This window comes from Aspergillus niger (genome assembly GCF_000002855.4).
Source record: "Aspergillus niger supercontig An07".
In the NCBI taxonomy this organism is placed as follows: Eukaryota; Fungi; Ascomycota; class Eurotiomycetes; order Eurotiales; family Aspergillaceae; genus Aspergillus; species Aspergillus niger.
Window position 1 is genome coordinate 193,643 of NT_166523.1, and position 19,497 is coordinate 213,139.

A 19,497-nucleotide genomic window follows, 5' to 3' on the forward strand; every position below is an offset into this window, starting at 1 on the left:
GTCGAGTGGGTACTACTTTGCTTCATGCCCCGGAATTTAACCGAAGTGCACGCTAGCTGGGATTCCGATAGGCACATAGATAATATGGGTTTCGATGCGTTTCTATTAGCTAGTGACGTTCAGCTGAATGTTCCTTCAGTCCAGAGTCGCGGACTTTCCCGACGATGTTGATAAGTCGTGGTTCTTCTATATTCACTGTAAAACGGCCCATATTGCCTTTCACCGATATCAGGAATAAGGTAAATGTCTATGTTATGGCGGTCTAGACATCTGCCCAAAATGATTTCATAACTTGGGTTTCAGCAACATTCTTGTGTCACCTTGGACTGTGTTGTTGAGGTTGGCAGCACCGTCGGGGTCGCCCGACTATCCCGGAAGTGGCAATGATGGCCTCTGTCCGACGCGTCCGCCACGACCACGGCCCCCTGTTCAATGGGCCTTGGCATCACGCTATAATCTTATGGCTTGCCTTAGGCGATGCTTGGTGCTGCATTAGCACAAATTGGGCCTAATCAACATCGGGCGCACAGCGGGAACTGTCACCATCTGTGCGAGCGGAAACAAGGTGCACTTGTTCTCAGTCATGTAGTGTAGGATAGACTGTTGTTGGTTACATAAGTGGAGATGATTGTGCAAAGCAGGAGCTAGAGTTGGCTGGCCGGACAGTAATGGCCGTCCTGAAAAAACCGCACTGTAATTGGTCGAACCGAGGAAGTTACTCTCTTGGGTTAGAGGCCAGAAGCACTCTGTTATTTAGGGCAGGCTCAGACGTATATCGCATTATACCACGTCTGCTTGTATTGTGCTTATGTGGCAGATTGATATTTCAACCACCAGTAGATCAATTACCGATTGTGTTCACCCTCAAGTATACTGTGCGCTTTGTACCTTGGCCAAGATCTTGTCAGGAGCCTGGGAGACCACCTCCGGCTGATACAGAGCATCCGGGATGTGTGACCATGCCGGTGCAGATCACTCCGAGCCTTGTGCTGTGCACATTCCTACCAGTAAGCTCCTCGTGTTTCGATACCACCTCAAGTCTTGGAAGGATGCGGTACCCTACCACAGACCCGATACGAGGGCGTGGGATTTGGCTTTCTGAAAGCCGAGAGCGCCGGCACGCATAGACAGAGTAGATGTTTCTGGATTCGACTGGGACGATTACAGCAATGGATCCGAATATCATATGATAATCAACGATGCAGGCGGAACTGGTTTTGGGGGGCTGTCTGCGTGGATGGTAAGGAGATGATGCAGTGTGGGTCACATCTCAGTCAATAAGAATCGCTGATGGAATGTTGTGTTGCGGTTCATTAATTTAGTGCGATGGAGGGAGCGGGGGTGAGAAACGCGGAGTACCAAAAGCAAACATGATTGCGGAAATGTTGTTCCTCACACTCCAGTCTCAACTTATCTGCGTGGGATGATTGATATACTCACCTATGGTCTTGACGGTTTTGATAGAGGAATATTGTCCATGTGAGCAAAGGGAGACTTGGCGGCTATAGAAATTATCCGAACCGTAAATCTGCGTGAACCTTGTCGAGGCGTATCATAATTCTTCCCCTCGACGCGATGTCGTTCCTCGGGTCGACAGTAGGTGTGGCGTCGGGTTGCATCGGGAGGCCGGGATGCGAGGCCAGGCGGCACAAGGAGACGGAATAGCTGCCTGGTTTCAAGCCGACAGAGGTTGGCCGGCTGCGGATTAGCTTCGTAGCCAAGAGGCTAGACACTGGGCTGCAAGGACCGAGCCGATATCGTCTCCAAAACCATGAGGGAGGACATCTGGCAGCGACCACATGGACCATGACGTTAGAGAACGATAGCCAGGCGTAAAGTGACGTTGTCAGTTGACACTCGAGCTGAGCCCTGCGTCATGGTGGAGGAGAAAGTATTTTGGATTGCTGGGGAGGACGCGGAGAAGGAACTGGGGAAATGGAGGGTGAGAAAAAAAAAAATGAAGAAGTGGGCTACTGTTGTCAGTATCAGCCTAGCCGACTGAGCAGCACAACGAACCTGATAGATAGTAAAGAAACCGGCCGGAGAAGGGCGGCAGAATGCAGGCAGAAACCAGTTGGCCGCCCTCCCTAGTCCTAATCAGGAACAACACAGAGAGAATACTGCAATATTATTGGTGTTCTGAAAGAAAGCGTGTGACGTCATGGCTCACCGCCGGCCCCGGCTGACAGCAGTCGTGCCGATCGGGTTAGCCTGAGCAGGTGACTGTGCATGCTTTTGCATCTGGTCTACTCCACTGCCTGTCGCAAAGTCCAGTGAAACCGCCTATATGGCCGCTTTCTCAGCCATTAGGAACATCCTGTCCTGTACCTCAAAGCAGACACCCCGGGCTGCACCTCGGCCGTGTGGTGTCTGCCTCTCCGACCTTTTCCCGCCTGGAGGGAAACTCACCCTAGTGGTCGCCACGCAATAAGTACTATCACACAATCAGAACCCAGCATCTCCGATGCACACGCGAAGTCCTGTCGCCGCTATGGCCAATAATGCTAGATTTTCTGTGCTTAGTAGAAAGTACCCCGGTAAGAGTAGCACCATGGTTCGAGCTGGACAATATAGGAGTCCCCGCCTCTGATTGGGGACCCCAGCTCCTGGTCTGACGGGCCGGAACTATGACGCCAGCGAGGGGAGAAGATCTCTTCCGCCGAGCCCCGACTGGCATCGTTATCAGGCTTCCTTAGCGAACAACCTCTCGGATTACCCTTTTGGGGCACCCATTATTTACCATTTACCAACCTACTCCCATAGGTAAGCCCTCACGTCATGCCACTGAGGGCAGACATCGGCTCCGCACTCCAAGTGCCAGGCATCGCCGAGGAAGAATAATGTACCGTAGTGCAGGGAAGATGCCATCCAGGAGAGATCAGCGATCTATAAAGATCCCTCCCATCCCTTCTGGCAATCAATCGTCACTCCAGCATCATCCTCAATCCAATCAATCACCTCTCTCCTTCGCATTCCCGTGACACTGATTGGTCTTTTCTACAATCTTTCTTCCTACCACCTTCTCCACCCCGCATGACAAGGGTTTCCATACTGTTCTAGCCTGCGCCTTCTACTCCATCACCATGACGGCCGCTGAGCCCACCCCGAAGAACGATGCCCCTGCCGATCAGGGTATGTATGATGAGAAGAAGTCTGGCAAGACAGAAGACGCCCTCAGAAATCTGACCCGCCGATCGGAATCGGACGATCCTTCCACCCAGCAGGCCGAGCATGCCTCCCAGCCAACATCTGGAAGTGATACCGATCTTTCCAAAAAAGAGCGTTCTGACGGCAAGCGGGAGCTAACCGAGGACGATTGTTACGACAAACTCGGCTTCTGCTTTCCTTGGTATAAGAAATGGACCATCTTAACCGTAGTCTTCATGGTTCAGATGTCCATGAACTTCAATACGGGTGTGTACTCGGATGCTCTCACCGGAATTGAAAATGAGTTCAACGTCAGCGCCCAGGCAGCCCGTGTCGGACAGATGATCTTCCTGGTGGCATACGCCTTTGGCTGTGAGCTGTGGGCGCCCTGGAGTGAGGAATTCGGGCGATGGCCGATCATGCAGCTCAGTTTATTCTTAGTCAATATCTGGCAGATCCCTTGCGCCTTGGCACCGAATTTTGGTACTATCGTGGTTTGCCGCTTCCTGGGTGGTCTGAGCTCTGCTGGTGGATCGGTCACTTTGGGTATGACTGCAGACATGTGGGAAGTTGATGACCAAGGGTTTGCTGTTGCATACGTCGTGCTTTCTTCAGTGGGCGGGTCTACAATTGGACCCGTCTTTGGTGGATTTATTGGTCAGTATCTTACGTGGCAGTGGGTATTCTGGGTGCAATTGATTGTCGGAGGCTTCACTCAAGCTCTGCACTTTCTGTTGGTTCCCGAAACTAGAGCAACCATCCTCCTGGATCGCGAAGCCAAGCGCCGCCGCAAGTCTGGTGAAGACCCCAACATCTACGGCCCCAACGAGTTGAAGGAAAGTCGTCTGAGTGTCAAGGAGGTCTTGAGAATCTGGAAACGTCCGTTTGAGATGTTTATCCGCGAGCCCATTGTCCTTTGTTTGTCACTTCTATCTGGGTTCTCCGATGCTCTGATTTTCACCTTCACCGAATCCTTCACGCTCGTTTTCGATCAGTGGGGCTTCAATACCCTCACAAATGGCCTGGCTTTCTGTGCCATCCTGCTTGGTTATATAATCGCATACCTTATTTTCCTGCCAGACGTCTGGCGACAACGCCAGATCCGCAAGAAGGAAGGTAATGCTGCCCGTCTTGCGGAGCGCCGTCTTCTCCTGCTCTTGTTCCTCGCTCCACTCGAGCCCATCGGTCTGCTGGGCTTTGCATGGACGTCTATTGGCCCTGCCTATGCTCCTTGGATTGCTCCCCTGATCTTCGCCTGTTTGATCGCCATCGCTAACTACTCCATTTACATGGCTACGATTGATTACATGGTCGCTGCCTACGGTGCCTATTCTGCCTCGGCGACCGGCGGTAATGGATTCGCCCGTGATTTCCTCGCTGGTATTGCGACCATGTATGCGACACCACTGTATGAGAACATTGGTGGTAAGTTCCATCTGGCCTGGGGCAGCACCCTGTTGGGGTGCATTGCCGCGTTAGTGGCCATTCCGATCTATATCTTCTACTGGAAGGGCCCCGAAATCCGTCGTCGCAGCAAATTTGCCCAGACCCTAGCCGCCGATCGCGAGAGACATGCTGGTCGTCGGGCCAGTCGACTCCGTCGCGAGTCGCAGCCGTTCCCTGTTTAAGTACATGCATGAGTCGAGGATTCTCCATGACATTTTATGTGGCCACAAGCATTTTAGATACCCCGCATGTGCGACACTTCTTGTTCATATATTTAGATGTTAAAGGTCTAGATAGATAGATTATACCCTAAATTGTGCAATATAACGCCTTGGATGACGAATTCCTGCGCCTTTCTCCATCAGTAACCCCGTAGGACACCGGAAAATAATTGATAGGGTGGCGGTGATGCCATCCAGGCGGGAAATCACCCGGCGGGCTGGCCATTAATAATCCCGTCGGAGCTCAGCAGCGCGTCGTGTAAGCTTTCTTCCTCCCACGTTTTCCTCCCCGCCGGTTCCATCTGCCGATGCCCCGCTTCTGCCGGCCTTTTTATACCCGCCTGTCCCGCCTCTCCTCGTCACCCCTTGACAGCTGTTAACTCCCTCCATTAATTCACATATTCATCATGTCTTCTCCCAAGATCGTCCTCTACACCAACCGCACCTGCCCCTGGGCTCACCGCGCCCACATTGTTCTCCAGGAGCTCGGTCTCCCCTTCCAAGAGGTCACCATTGATTTGGATACCCCACGCGAGCCATGGTATCTGGAAGTTAACCCGGTATGTCCGACCTACCTATCCACCTTCCACAAAGCTTAGCTAACCAACGTTCACAATCAAAGCGTGGTCTCGTTCCCTCCCTCTCCTACAATGGTGAAGTGATCACCGAATCCGGCATCGTCGCTCAATTCCTCGCCGACGCGTACCCCTCCCACCTCGTGCCCCCGTCAAACACTCCCGAGGGAGCTCTGCAGCGCGCCCGCATCGCCTTCTTTGTCGACACTTACTCCAGCAAAGCTGCCCCCCACTACAATGCCGCCCTGCGTGGTGCTACCGAAGCCGACCGGAAGGCCGGCGTTGAGAGCTACGTAGCTGCTATCAAGAAGGAGATCGAGCCCCTCCTGTACCAGGGACTGGAGGGAAAGCAGCACGGTCCTTTCTTCGGTGGCAGCGATAAATTGACTTTGGTGGAGGTGCTGCTCGGATCGTTCCTGATCCGTCTGCACGCCTTCGCGGACAAGGAGGCTGACTTGATCGACCCGGCCATCTGGGAGGGATTGGCGGAGGCGAAGAACTTCAGCCGTTGGGCGCAGGCGACTCGGGAGCATCCTAGCGTCAATGGTATCTTTGATGCTAAGGCATGTGCTGACAGGACGAAGAAGAAGCTCTTGGCGAACAGGAAGTAGATGTCATGTTGAATCTTTGTTAGGCTGATCACGAAATATATACCTTCAATGAATCTATATAAAACGCTTCAAGAGCAAATGCATATCCGACTGCTGACCCCCTGGATGACCACTTAGTAGTGTAACCAAACACAATACGCGTGAGAAGTGATCATATTGTTCGTGTAGTACGCTGATCAGGTGACCGAGGGACATCTGTTGTTTCCCGACGCCCTGTTATTTCAACTCGCTTCTCCGTTGCCATCACACCTCAAGCCTCCCAATGGCATGCCATTTCTATCAACTTTCTAAAGTCCGCCATTCCGAATCTTGTTTGGCTCTTCTAATCGTCAATAAAATGATGCTCAAGGATATGTTCACCTGGTAGGTCCGCCCAGGGAAGCGTTCATGGCGACACCGTTTATGCGGTAGAACCAAAAGCCCCGCTCACTTCGCGACAACCATCCACCATCCACCCACAATCAACACTGACACAAACCCCCCAAGAATGAATGCCACCACGTCAACCGAGCCTGGCATCAGCGACGTTGCAATATATCGCCCCGAGGCACCGCCCAAGATGGCCATCCAGAAGACGAAGAACCCAACTTCCCAAATCTTAAGACGCAGCTTAGAATGCTTTACCTCTTTGTTGGCCCTCATAGTCGTTCCCCACGAATCATGGAGTACTGTCAGAAAGCTCCACACCTGAATGGCAGGCAACGGAACATGATAGAACAGATGTGCGGGGAGACTCCACATCCACTCCTTCATAGTTGGTCGGTATGGATTACGAAACACAAGGTAGGAGATTGTCAGCGCCAGGCGGTGGGAGTAATCCTGAAATGAGAAGGCTCGGATTAGGAGCATCCCAGAACAGAGATACAAGACAACAGTTAGGGGCACGATAAAGGCGGCAAATTGTCGCCGCAGGGCGCCGAAGAACAATATGGGAGAGTGCTTTAGGTACACGCTCGGTCGGTGGAAGCTTTCGACATGTACAGCTCGACCCCAACGGACCTGGATACCTCAGCTTAGTTCCAGTTTCACTGAGTAGGGGCACAATCCTTTCCGGATACGCACCTGTTGCAACAGCCACCTCCTGAATGTCGTGGGTGACTCAGTGGCGGTCATAACGTCGGATGCGAAAACCACTCTCCAACCTTTCAAAAGGAGACGTGTGGTCAGATGTCGATCCTCGTTCACAACCTGCACAGTCAATCTATGCTCATACGGTGGCGCAAAATAATCTCACCATCCAATGTCCGAGCACGCTTTGTTTATACCAGGCGAGCAACTCTCCACTCACAGCAGAGAAGCGAAAAGCAGCAGACGGTCCGCTTTGGCAGTCATTTGCGGCAGCTGCGCCAGTAAAGGAACGTGCCAGATACAATTCGTTCAGGTATACCGCGTTCCCGAGCTGCGTGATGGCTGTTTCATCCTTGTTGTGGATGGTAAGTGCCGTGCTGGCACCCCCAATTCCGGGATCCGCGGCACATGTCGCCATCGTACGTGTCAATGTATCGGGCATCACAATTGAGTCCGAATCGGATGTCCACAAGAACTCGATGTCGAGGATATCGGAGAGCACCAAGGAAATTATGAAGGAGGTAAACATGACGCCCTTCTTGTGCATGTGCGGCTGGCTAACACATAATCTAGAGATCGCCTTCTCGCCGGTCAGATTGATACCACTCTTCTCCAGAGCCCCTCTGGCGACAGAACAGCATTGAGCGATAATATCCACATCAGTCGTCTTGGAGGACCTAGCTCGGTCAATCTGCATAGCAATCTCTGCTAGAGGGATATCCAGGTGCATCAAGGCGGACGTTTCCGCGTAAACCTGATCAATAAACGTGAATACATGCAATACAGACAGAGGATAGCCACTCACGTCTTGAAAGACTTCAACCATCTCCCGATCCTCCTCTGCATCCCCGTCTATGCATATGAGAAGAAATCTGCAATTTTGCGCCTGCGAATAGCTCTCCAGTGCCCTTTTCCAGAGGGTAGGCTCCTCCCTATACCCAACAACAGCAGCAACACAGTCCAACCTCTGCTCGCTTGACTTGCCCTTCTCAGCAAGACCAAGGCTACCGTTCTCTTCCTGCTGTGCTGCATATCGGTGTCTCTGGCTATTTCTCCATCGACAGTACTCGGCCAGAATTATACTCACTATCATGTCAAAGGTTAAGGGTTGCTTGAGATACATCAAGCCGTAGAAGTATACCACAGCCGCAACAATGCATCCCAGGAAATTGAAAGTTTGTTCAGCCAGGGTCACCAATCGCTGGCCGGAGCCTACGCCACTGTGTGGCTTCAACGCCTTGGGGATGTAATACATGATGGAATAAAGGTAAGACTTTTGGGAGCCAGAAGGCGCCAAACCGTGAGACTAAGAACGGACGAAAGAAAGAATCTAGTACTATTCCCGAGAGTGATACATCAAGTTTTCCTGCCCTCTTTGTTGCAATATATGTTACTGATGACTGTCTATGATTCGGGTGGCAATGCAAACCACATCATCTAGAGCAGCCATAAGCCATCCGCCCTCACTCTTCGACGGATCATGGCGTGCGCATCTAGTGCTGATGCCAATACATTTTGCTATCCAGTCATTTCGGTAGACTGTTGATGTGGTGTTGCAAAGACCCTGCATACGCATACGGCCGTGATGAAACTTGCCGCGCGAACGATCGCCCATGTTGGGACAAACTACGCGGTCTTCAGGCGGGAGCAGACAGAAGATTCAAAATCCGTGCTCCAGTGCCGGCACATTGGCAGTCGCATAAGCACTAGGGAAATGTGTCGTCAAGGCCAAGGAAGCAGATATCATCCAACTCTGTACAGGCCACAATTTCCAGTATTCAGACTGGATATGGAGCACGGATCTTGACCTCCACTTTTCAGTCGCAAACCCTTATTGAGTGTGATATATCGTGAACCAACAAACGATTATCACCGCGATTGGATACGGACATAACCTTCCTTGACAAGGACGCGCAAGTCAGCAGTAGACGGCGGCAGGTGCGTCTTTGCATTATTCTCAGCACCTTCAATTTCCAACATATATGGTTCATTGCCTAATTTAAATGGTATATTAATATCTGCACGTTATTACTATTCCCTCCGAATGCGGCTTCCATTGAAAGCGTACCTAGCAAACATGGACGAAAGCATCTTGAGCACTCTGGTTGGCTACACCAGAGCCCGTTGGCAATGTGCCGAGGACAACGATATACGACGAGTAGCATGATAGATCTGTGATCTGCATAAGCCGCGGGAGTTTCTACTATTTAGCTCGTATCCAGACCCCGCTGATTTTAGTGCTTATCTCACTACCTGATTGGTCATGCTGGGCGCCTCGAATAATGCAGCCTGGGCTTAGTGGCCTCGGGATTTGGTATCGGATGGCTCCCCGTCGGACTACGGAGCATCATGTCCGGGATCTTCACATACCCGTCCTATGGAAGAATGTCACCAACCTTGTGATTCTATGTCTTGGCTATGCTAGATCCACATTGACTTGTTGTTTGATAGGTAGAATCTGCTTGCCGATTCAGTGAAGGCCGTACCACGGCTGACCCTTCAATATTACGCTTCCGTACCATTCAGTACCACGAGTCTAGTTATCGGGGCTGCACCATGGCCTTGCTTCTTAAACCCCTCACTCGACGAAAACATCATACCACACCTGATCCTCCTTACTCTAAGCTTATCCCCCACATCCCCTCCTATTGTCACAATGGCATCAACAGCCTCGGCCAAAGCTCGCGAAATTTGGCTGGATGGACTACGAGGAATAGCTGCGGCGATCGTCGCCTGGTTCCACTTCACCGTGGCAGAGATGAAAACTCCCTATCGATCATTCTGGGCTGTCCCCGCAGCTGAGAATCACCGTTTCTTCCAGTTACCACCGTTCCGCTTAGTGTTTGCTGGACAGTCCATGGTTCTTCTCTTCTTTGTCATCTCAGGCTATGCCGTGTCGACCTCCATAATACGACTCCGTGATGATGCCCCGGCTCAGTTCTATCGAAAACTTACGTCTGCCGTCTTTCGCCGCGGGTTTCGACTTTACATTCCTGTTCTAGCTCTTTGCCTCATCTCCCATTCGGCTTATTACATGGGCCTGATTGACTGGATGCCGGGTGATCGGGAGGGCTGTCCTGGAGCACAGCCCTGGTCAGCGCTAAGACCTCATCTCAGTTGTCTCACCATGACCTTCCTGACGACTCTTCATATGAGTGGACCATTCTATGTGACGGGATACAATTTCCACCTGTGGACCATTTCGTATGAGTACCAATGCTCAATGGCGGTCTACCTGGTGATACTTGGGCTTGCATCCATCAGGCCTAGGGTGCGGCTGTTAGCAATTGCCGGCTTGTGTGTCACCCTCATGTGGTTTGGCTCACCTATATTATCAGCATTTATGGCTGGTCTCCTATTTGCGGAGCTGGATGTCCTGCGTGAAGCATCATGGAATTTATTGGCGGCTGGGGAAATGAGAAAACCGACCATCCTTGTCAGAAACTGTGCAAATGTCTTCACCGGCCTCCTCTTCGTGAGCGGAATTTACCTCTTGTGCCTCCCACAAGATACGACTTTTCCACCCGACTTTTGGTTTCAATCCTCCCTTGAGCTACCGTTCTATGTGGATCCTGAGATTCGCATCCGGGGATGGCACGCTGTCGGGGCGATCCTTGTTGTTGGAACGCTCAGACGTGTTCGATTCCTGCGAGTTCCGCTAGAGACTCGTCTCGTGCAGTTCCTCGGGACGATCTCTTTCTCACTATATCTGTTTCATCCGTTGTTCATCATGGTCATGCGCAATCGCATCCTGCAGGCTGTCTGTTATCATCTGTGGGGGACGGATTTCTGGCAGACGCAGCAGGATGAGTCCGCCTGGCATGTACTCTTCCTGGCGTGGACTGCAGCAGCGGTTGTTATGTTCCCGTTGTTGATCCTGGCGTCCATGTATATGTCCAAGACTGTGGACCGAAAATCGGTTGTTTGGGCGTATCAGATGGAAAACCTCGTCAGCCGCGCTAGCAGGTGATCACAAAGTGGGTCTACAGATACACTAGAACGTATTTTTTTTTGCGGATATTGAATCATGTAGAATTACTTCGAAGACTGTCGGCAGAGGGGATAACATCGAACACGAGCAGTAGATCTTACGTGGGCTGGCGTTACCGGCATTCCCCCGCGCCATGAAGAAGATCATCACCCAATTCAGTGGATCTGCACTATTTCATGTCAGCCCTCCCGGTGCATTACCATTAGACAACGGTCCTAATTGGCCAGCCTGTCAGCACAAGCGCATTGCCCCTCTTGAGCACATAGCCTCCTACTCTATTTCCAGTATATTTTGATTGGCTCTCAAAACTATTACCGTGCTTAGCACTGCGGAATAATGCATATTATTATCGTTGCTCTCAGCTCAACCTCGTAACCAACTCCGAGATCCCAGAATCCAGGTACGAGGAAGGAGCCGCTCATCAGGCGTGCCAAACTGTAAGCTGACAGGAAGGTCTCGGCGGAGGACCATGCACAGGGGCAGTGCGGCGTGAGGGAAAACCAAAGTGTTCGTGGAAGGTGAAGCGATCAGTACGACTGCCTGGCTGGGAACTACGGATGACGCCAAGAGTGGCTGTTCATCATCACTGGGGCTCAGCATACAGAAGCGATGCGCTGTCAAAAATTGGTATGAACGGAAAAGAGCCGATTATGGAGTCGCTGCCTACTGTTCTTTAAGCAATATACCTGACAAATATTGAGGGTATACTGGGACCTTCAATAGCTCATGCAACAATGCGGCGTATCCTATTATCGCTTACACTGTCTCTTTCGCTCCTGTTCATCATCTTCAAAACCAAACACATCGGAGACCACACCGTTCGAGTTTCCACGCCTGGATTAAATCCAGAAAATCATGTATCGCCTTCCCTTTCCACAGGCGACCGGTTTCATCCCCTCAGACTTACCGAATGCACTGGCACAACTCCCGGATACTACGCACCGTGCCTTGCTCGAACATTACCCAATGCAGTGTCCGCTGAGGAGCTGATCTACCCTGCATTTACTATCAGCCCTCCGATATTCGCTGCGTCCCGTCCCCAGGATGCTGAACGGTGGTGGAACACAACCTGGATGATGTGGGAACGAGCTTATGAGATGAAAGGTCGAATGCGGTATCCTGAAAAGCACGGTCAGATATATGTAAGTGTCTGCTCATTATACAAGAGACAGAGACTGATCTTTTAGGTCTTCCAAAATGTCACCTTATCTGCATCTACACCCTTCGACAAATGGATCATGCAATCCTGCATGTCCGGCCTCGCTACAACTTCTCATGTTGTACCTAGCAGCGACAAGCCCACCCATGACAGCGTGCTGCTTGCGAATTTCCCAGACTCATGGTCAATGCAGCACTTCCTCGACCGCGGCATGCGAGTAGTGGCTCAGTCGCGAGACCATCAGACGCGGTACGTAGCTACCGGGCGCGAGGGCCACAAGTCCGTCGAGGAGTTTTGGTCATACCTTGGATATGCCGCAAACCAGGTGCTACATAGCGATACGAGTTTCGTAGCATCGCAGCTAATCTGGAGCTGTCGTGCACCGCTCATTCACCCCTGGTTGACACAGAGGTCCCTTTCGCTCCTCAGTCCTGAAAGTCTTCAGCCAGTGGATAAGTCAACTCGGAAACTAATTCTATACATGACGCGGTCGAACGGACTAAATCTCAACGCTGGCCGAGAAGTTCTTAACGAGGATATTCTCCTGGCAGATATCCAAGCACTTCTCGATAAGAGAGGGAAAAGGGAGCAACTCAAGATCTTCAACCACGAAGACTTTCCCAGCACAGACGCGCTGATGCGCTACGTTCATCAGAACGTGAAAGCTGTCATTGGTCCTCACGGAAGTGCTTTGCATAACCATTTCTGGACTGCAGAGGATACGCTGTTGATTGAATTTATGCCAACCTCCAGGCCGGACTTTGCTTTCTATGAGGCCGCAAGAATGCGGGATCAACCATATGCGGTTTTGATGTTAGATCCGGTGGATGATGAGCATAATATGGAGGTGGATGTACCCGCTGTAGTGGACATATTGTCAGAGAGGTTGGACCAGCCGCTGGACATGAGCGAGCGACTGAAAGTAGCATATGATTGGGAAGCGGAAGAGCTGGGAGTCAATTAGCTTGTTCCTGTACGTTATTCCCGGATTGACCGAAAGTCAGTTCGGTTGTCATGCAGTCTAGGTGTCTTTATGTTGTTTTGGATTTATATTTTCCGGTTGGTGCTCAACCTGAACCATGGATGCTGTCTCTGTGTCTGCTCTCCCCACTTCCTTGGTTGTAGTGAATATCAGACTTCTGAGGGAAGTATAAAGTTTAAGACACTAATATGGCTCAGCCATATTTCGCACATTGCTCACTGCATGATAACAACTCGCAGCCTTTGATGCAGGCCGAAGATGAACAGGAATTTAGACAATTTCATTCACTCCCAAAACCACCTGCTCTTTACCTGAATGGAGCCTCCCACAGCCATAATAGTTGGTACGAAGCGCATCCCCTACTGAAATACTCCTTTTTAACTCATCCTTCAACAGGTGGCGGCGCTGGCGGCATTGCTGTCGCAGCTCGCCTCGCCAAAAAAGGTTACAAAGTAACAGTGGTCGAGAAGAATGCAGACATCGGAGGGCGATGTTCCCTAATGCAGGAGAATGACTACGTGTGTCCATCTATATATCTCAGTACAATACTAACCGCATCAGCGCTTCGACCAAGGCCCCTCCCTCCTCCTTATGCCGTCCTTCTTCCACCAGATATTCCACGACCTGGACACCTCCATCTCCGCCGAAGGCATCACCCTCCGCAAATGCGACCTCAGCTACCGCATCTGGTTCCCGGATCACGACCACCTCGACTTATCCACTGATATTCCGTCGATGAAAGAGCAAATAGAAGCTCACGAAGGGCCGTATGGATTTGAGGGGTTTCTGCGTTTCCTGGTCGAATCCGGCCGACACTACAACTTATCTTGCGAACATATTCTGCACCGTAACTTCGCAACCATTTGGAGTCTACTCCGATGGGACCTCCTCTTGGCCTTACCCAGACTCCACGTCTTCGAAAGCATATACACCCGTGCGAGTCGGTACTTCCACTCCGACAAACTCCGCCAGGCATTTACATTCGCCAGTATGTACCTTGGCATGAGCCCGTTTGATGCTCCAGCGACATACTCTCTACTACAGTATACCGAGATGACAGATGGGATATGGTATCCTATCGGTGGATTCAGAACTGTACGTACATCCGTTCCCTCTCCCCCCTTTTCATACTATCCATGATTGTATCTGAAATACATAGATCCTCGACGCCCTCGTCAAAATCAGCATCCGCCACGGCACCACCTACATCCTCAACACCCCCGTAACCTCCATCGAGCTCAGCGACGACCATCAACACATAACGGGCGTGCGACTCTCCACCGGAGAAACCCTCTCAGCAGATATAGTGATCGTCAACGCCGACATAACCTACGCATACAACAACCTCCTCCTCTCCAAAACCACCTACAGCAAATCCCTACAAAACAAACCTACCTCCTGCAGCAGCATCTCCTTCTACTGGGGACTAGACACCACCCTCCCCAACCTCCAATCCCACAACATATTCCTCCCAGATTCAACAACATACAAATCCAGCTTCGACACCATCTTCAAGAAACACCAAATCCCAGACCATCCCTCATTCTACCTGCACATCCCAAGCAGAATTGACCCCTCAGCCTCACCCCCAAACACAGATGCAATAGTAGTCCTAGTCCCAGTCCCTCACCTCTTACCCCCATCACCTTCCTCCTCGTCCTCCTCCTCATCACCAACATCCGCCCTAAACCCCCACAATACAACCGCCTACTGGCACGAAACAACCCAAACCATCCGCTCCCTCATCCCCAGCACTATCCATGACCGCACAGGCAACTCCATCGAATCACACATCGTGTGCGAGAGGATCGAGACCCCATTCACCTGGAAAAAGAAATACAATTTGGATCGCGGGGCGATATTAGGTCTTTCGCATTCATTTTTCAATGTGTTGTGCTTTAGGCCGAGGATTCAACATGAGAGTATCGGGGGGTTGTTTTTTGTCGGGGCTAGTACGCATCCGGGGAGTGGAGTGCCGGTTGTGCTTGGGGGAAGTGGGGTTGTTGTTGGGGTGGTGGAGGAGTGGGTGAGGAGGATGAAGGGGGGAGATATAAGGATGAGTAAGGGGAGGTTGTGGATGTGGGTTGGTGGTGTTGTTGTTGTGCTGAGTGTGATTGTAGTGATGGTGATGGGCATGAGGATGAGGATGGGGATGCGTGAGTGGTTTTGTGGGCTAGAAGACGCGTGGATGGAGAGTGGTGATAGGTCGAGTTGGAGGATGTTGCTGTGAGCTATTTTGGGGATTGGGCTGGTGCGGAACTTGTGTCTTGCTTGTACGGGGGTGCCTGCTGAATTGTAGAAACTTTTATCTTCCTGTGTTGTGGGGAAAGGCGGGGTGTGACGGTGCCTGTTTTAGTAAATATGGTGTAGTAGGTTGCTAGTGTCTCGAGAATTCGAGTCTTGGTAGAGTAAATGCAGTTGCAATCCTATGTTCAAGTGTGAGTGTTTTATGTACATCTACACTCTGTAGTCTGTAAGTATTATGATTAAGTACACTTGGTAATACATGTTTGAAATATTGATCCGAAGAGAATATATACCACATCAAGCATCTCGCATGCCACGTTCCCACTAGAAACCGTGTAGCCCCCCTATCTAAAACAGACCCAGTGCAACAACGGCACCAACGGCCGCAAGCACCGATCCCTCCATCACGCGCTCACCATAGCCGGATGCCGCACTCTCCTTCTTGCTGCTGCTGCTGCTGCCGCCGGTGCTACTGGCTCCAGAGCTGGATCCCGAGGCCGTGGCAGAATCAGACATCTTGGTGCCAGCCGTCATGTTCAAGCCAGTATCCTGCAGGTTGTAAAGCACGGTGCTGTTGCCGGAAAGTTCAATGGTGTCCGAGAGACCGCTGTCGCTCGTGTACACGTAGGATGTGTCACCTTTGTCGATGGTGCCAGACGGGGCAGGGTAGCACTCGACCGTGATGTCCTTGTATTGCGCATAGAAGTAGCCGTACTCCTTGATATCCGTGCTGTCCCAGTCGATGAGACCGCCGGCCCATTCAATGGTACCCTGTCCCTCGGCCTCCGAGCCACCGGGCCAGATAGACATCTCCAGCCGGGATGGAGTCTGCGGGTATTGGTAGATACCCGAGGTGGCGTTGTAGGTAGAGTTCTTGGTCAGGGTGCGCATCACAGTGCCATCGATGAGCCACTCCAGCACATCGGGCTTCCAGTCGATCGTGTAGGTATGCCATTCGTCAAAGGTGTTGCCGGTAGACACGGCGGCATTGACCTCATTGGTATCTAGAATTGTTAGTTTAGGTGCATAAGACTGATCTGCGGAACATACAGTTCTCCACGCCCTGGAAGTAAAAGTTTGTCTGCGCGCTCGAAAGATTGTATCCAACCCATTCAAGGTCGATCTCATCAAAATCATCCGACATCAGAATGAAACCCGTCACAACACCCTGCGTCCGGCTGCTCTTGATCTTGGCCGAGATCTTGCCGTACCAGATGTAATGATTGAGGGAGTACAGACTGCCCGTCGTGCCGTTGGGCATCGTCAACCACAGACTCTCATTCTTGATCTTGGGGTAGCCGCTGTACACCCAATCGTATTCGGAGGCGTTACCAAGGTAGTGGTCGTACAGGACCGCATTGTCCATGTTCGTAAACGTGTAGGTCTGATTCTTGCAAATTGGCTCGGGCGTGCAGCTGTCGAGCGAGTACGATTCAAGAGGGTTGCAACCTCCCAGGCAGTAGGTTCCTACACCACATTGTCCGCCTTGAAGATGATATGTCAGAACATGTGCGAATTACGAGGCATGTTGTGCTTACTGTAGCAGCACGGATACTCTTCCGGACACTTGCTGTCGGTGCTGCAAGTCGGGGCAGAGGCCGAGGCGGTGGCCGCAGCCAGACAGGCCACGAACCATGCCGGAATGTGGCGCATGTTGGGTCCGAACGAGAATGTTATGCCGCAGCCGAGGGGTGTGGCAGAGGACAGCCAAAGAGGACTGCCTGGAGAATGGGCTGGTTACAGTAGAAAGATGAAACAACAGCGCAGTTTCAGTAGCAAAGGGACGACAGGTTCAGCATTATATCGAGGGAAAAATCCCGCATCCCATTGATTCCCCGAAGCGACCGGTAGGGTCAAAAAGGGGAATGTGTGGGACAAGGCGACAGCCAAACGATTGCAGACCGAAAGACCGGAGATATCGCTTATGCATCTCCGTATGGAAATTGGATAATCGCATAGCAAATTCAAGAAATGGGGGGACCAGCTAACCCAAAAAGTATTGGTGAACAGTGGCAATGACGAGTGGAATCACCACATGGGCACACTAAATGTCTTGGAGAGGCCCGCTGAAGATAACATGTTTATGGCACTCGGCGATGCCATGGTTGGAACGGGTCATATCTGGGTCAGGTCACCGGGTGGATTCATGAATCATGATAAGCGAGCTGTAACCCTCCATATCCGCTACGCAGGGACAATCTGCACTTCATTATGGTCTTCCCCGGTGATCGTACGTCAGAGTAATTGGATCGAATCTGCACGAATGGCAGGTCTTCTTGCCGGGAATATTGTTTCACGCCTGTTGAGGGCGACCAATCCGAGCTAGGCAGCAGGATTCTCGTGCGCCATTGTTGGGTCAAGCTTTGCTAGTGCTTCCGCTAGTACAGACTAACCAGCGCTACCTCAGGGGCATTGCGCGTCCTCCGACATTTGTTATCAGAAAGCGGTGATCGGTATTAAATTATGAACGGCGGCGTAGCAGATGGACAGATATAGCATAAAGCTGCTGCGCCGTGTCATTTGGCAGATTGTTCGTCTCGGTCCTGCGTAGATCAACGGGGCGCCGAAATTGAGGAGTTGCGCGCTTCCTGGGGAAATATTTACTGCCGAAAACAGCCGCTATTCCGAACGGGTTAAATTTTTCCACGGTGGGTCTGGTTGTCGACCTTCATTGGCGAAGACTCTCCAGTATTTATCCATGTCTCACCCGGTGATCAGCTGTTCAGAAGATGTGCCTGGCTTTCTGGTGTTCTAAAGTTCCTACCCGAACCTGGTCTCGCCGTTAGCGAGATGACCCTGGCAGAATATGCAGCCGGATAATGTAATTAAGCAGTCATTCACCATAGTGGGCCAAAGATCTCATTGGGTGTAACTAAGCATACCATTGCCCAATATGTCCTCGTCTTTGACTCTTCGTCACCCCCTGTCAGTGTTTCATGATTCATAATTCGTCAAAGCTAAAAATCCGGATGCGATGCCGACAGCCGTCCTAAAGCTTGGCTAAAGCTTGTCTCAGCCATGAAATCGGTCCAATTCTCATGTCTCACAAGGAATCGCTAACCGTGGAATCCCAAAATAATCCAAGACATGCTCTACCCACGCTAATTTGGTCTGTCATAGGCAGCGCCGAAAGACTGAGTAGCACGTATTCTGCTTCCTTTAATAGATCGTAAGCTCCTGCTAGCTGTTAATGGCGCTATAATGTGCTTTGTCTTTCCATTCAAGGTTCCCAATTTAAGGGGCAACATAGGAGATGAAGTATACGCAGTCTTGAGAGAAGCAGGAAAACCGCTAGCCGAAAAGTAGTATCTTCCTCCGGTGCACTCCATAAGTTGCGGGGAGCCATGAGGACGGCTGCGCGTCTCCCGCTAGCACAGCATCCTCTCACGATTTAGGCTGCAACTAATTCAAAGTGCATACGCTTTTCATCAGTCATTGCTTGGTTCTCTGAGCAGGAGACTCACCCCGGTCTAATTAATACGGCTTGTTGCTAGGGAATCGGTCTCTCACAAGCGACTTGGTAGACCAAAGGACACCCCTCGAGATAGCCCAATTATTCGAGTCATCGCACTCCAGTCATTGAAGCCGGTTCACACTGAGGACGGCGGTGGTGTATGAAGCATCGATTTGTGGCATTGAACGATGAACTGTCATTGACTCGGCAGGTGTAGACAGTTAAGATGAAGGGTGGAGGAAAGAGAGTCAAGTCATCGTCGCCCTCGTGACTCAGTCAGCTGCTGATCAGGTGATTCACCATCAACCAACTTCCATCAACATCTTCTACGGTTCCCAAAAGCCTTTTCCACTTTGCGTCTCGTGATCGCTGGTATATAAGCTCTGACAAACCGATGAAATTAACGATTACACTACCTAATCATAGAAAATGAGGCGATTATACGAGGGTCCACAGACTGTCCGGCTGAAAATCCTGTGACCAAGCTTGTTGATACTATCTGTATTACAGGATATGAAAGATATGAAAGCACTCACAACCCTCCCCTTGGAGCACAAACACCGTGATAAATTCATGATGCAGTCGAGATACCTAAG

At 51.2% G+C, this 19,497-nt stretch overlaps 9 protein-coding genes across 9 annotated transcripts; 6 read left to right on the forward strand and 3 right to left on the reverse strand.

The window, feature by feature from the left end:
- Positions 1 to 1,511: 1,511 nt before the first annotated feature.
- An07g01080 (uncharacterized protein) lies at positions 1,512 to 3,050 on the reverse strand (the record flags this gene model as incomplete). The annotated part of the gene is made up of 7 exons (XM_059748202.1): positions 1,512 to 1,869; positions 2,037 to 2,093; positions 2,171 to 2,283; positions 2,329 to 2,393; positions 2,473 to 2,687; positions 2,776 to 2,910; positions 2,959 to 3,050. The coding sequence occupies 7 exons, from the start codon at positions 3,048 to 3,050 to the stop codon at positions 1,512 to 1,514; spliced, it is 1,035 nt and encodes a 344-aa protein (XP_059606106.1).
- A 33-nt stretch (positions 3,051 to 3,083) lies between these two features.
- Positions 3,084 to 4,775, forward strand: An07g01090 (uncharacterized protein; the record flags this gene model as incomplete). The annotated part of the gene is made up of 1 exon (XM_001391162.1): positions 3,084 to 4,775. The coding sequence occupies one exon, from the start codon at positions 3,084 to 3,086 to the stop codon at positions 4,773 to 4,775; it is 1,692 nt and encodes a 563-aa protein (XP_001391199.1).
- A 446-nt stretch (positions 4,776 to 5,221) lies between these two features.
- Positions 5,222 to 6,000, forward strand: An07g01100 (uncharacterized protein; the record flags this gene model as incomplete). The annotated part of the gene is made up of 2 exons (XM_001391163.3): positions 5,222 to 5,374; positions 5,437 to 6,000. The coding sequence occupies 2 exons, from the start codon at positions 5,222 to 5,224 to the stop codon at positions 5,998 to 6,000; spliced, it is 717 nt and encodes a 238-aa protein (XP_001391200.1).
- A 426-nt stretch (positions 6,001 to 6,426) lies between these two features.
- On the reverse strand, positions 6,427 to 8,323 carry An07g01110 (uncharacterized protein; the record flags this gene model as incomplete). Its single annotated transcript, XM_059748203.1, has 4 exons — positions 6,427 to 6,819; positions 7,063 to 7,188; positions 7,235 to 7,651; positions 7,700 to 8,323. The coding sequence occupies 4 exons, from the start codon at positions 8,321 to 8,323 to the stop codon at positions 6,427 to 6,429; spliced, it is 1,560 nt and encodes a 519-aa protein (XP_059606107.1).
- Positions 8,324 to 9,724: 1,401 nt separating this feature from the next.
- On the forward strand, positions 9,725 to 11,038 carry An07g01130 (uncharacterized protein; the record flags this gene model as incomplete). Its single annotated transcript, XM_001391165.1, has 1 exon — positions 9,725 to 11,038. The coding sequence occupies one exon, from the start codon at positions 9,725 to 9,727 to the stop codon at positions 11,036 to 11,038; it is 1,314 nt and encodes a 437-aa protein (XP_001391202.1).
- Positions 11,039 to 11,192: 154 nt separating this feature from the next.
- On the forward strand, positions 11,193 to 13,182 carry An07g01140 (hypothetical protein; the record flags this gene model as incomplete). Its single annotated transcript, XM_059748204.1, has 6 exons — positions 11,193 to 11,343; positions 11,422 to 11,459; positions 11,509 to 11,686; positions 11,761 to 11,877; positions 11,939 to 12,201; positions 12,247 to 13,182. 6 exons carry the CDS (start codon positions 11,193 to 11,195, stop codon positions 13,180 to 13,182), a joined length of 1,683 nt encoding a protein of 560 aa, XP_059606108.1.
- A 115-nt stretch (positions 13,183 to 13,297) lies between these two features.
- On the forward strand, positions 13,298 to 15,430 carry An07g01150 (uncharacterized protein; the record flags this gene model as incomplete). The annotated part of the gene is made up of 4 exons (XM_059748205.1): positions 13,298 to 13,366; positions 13,452 to 13,718; positions 13,762 to 14,295; positions 14,360 to 15,430. 4 exons carry the CDS (start codon positions 13,298 to 13,300, stop codon positions 15,428 to 15,430), a joined length of 1,941 nt encoding a protein of 646 aa, XP_059606109.1.
- A 365-nt stretch (positions 15,431 to 15,795) lies between these two features.
- An07g01160 (uncharacterized protein) lies at positions 15,796 to 17,100 on the reverse strand (the record flags this gene model as incomplete). The annotated part of the gene is made up of 3 exons (XM_001391168.1): positions 15,796 to 16,451; positions 16,498 to 16,932; positions 16,986 to 17,100. 3 exons carry the CDS (start codon positions 17,098 to 17,100, stop codon positions 15,796 to 15,798), a joined length of 1,206 nt encoding a protein of 401 aa, XP_001391205.1.
- Positions 17,101 to 17,122: 22 nt separating this feature from the next.
- On the forward strand, positions 17,123 to 19,467 carry An07g01170 (hypothetical protein; the record flags this gene model as incomplete). Its single annotated transcript, XM_059748206.1, has 7 exons — positions 17,123 to 17,237; positions 17,327 to 17,381; positions 17,458 to 17,717; positions 17,755 to 17,893; positions 18,942 to 19,057; positions 19,134 to 19,232; positions 19,358 to 19,467. The coding sequence occupies 7 exons, from the start codon at positions 17,123 to 17,125 to the stop codon at positions 19,465 to 19,467; spliced, it is 894 nt and encodes a 297-aa protein (XP_059606110.1).
- Positions 19,468 to 19,497: the final 30 nt, after the last annotated feature.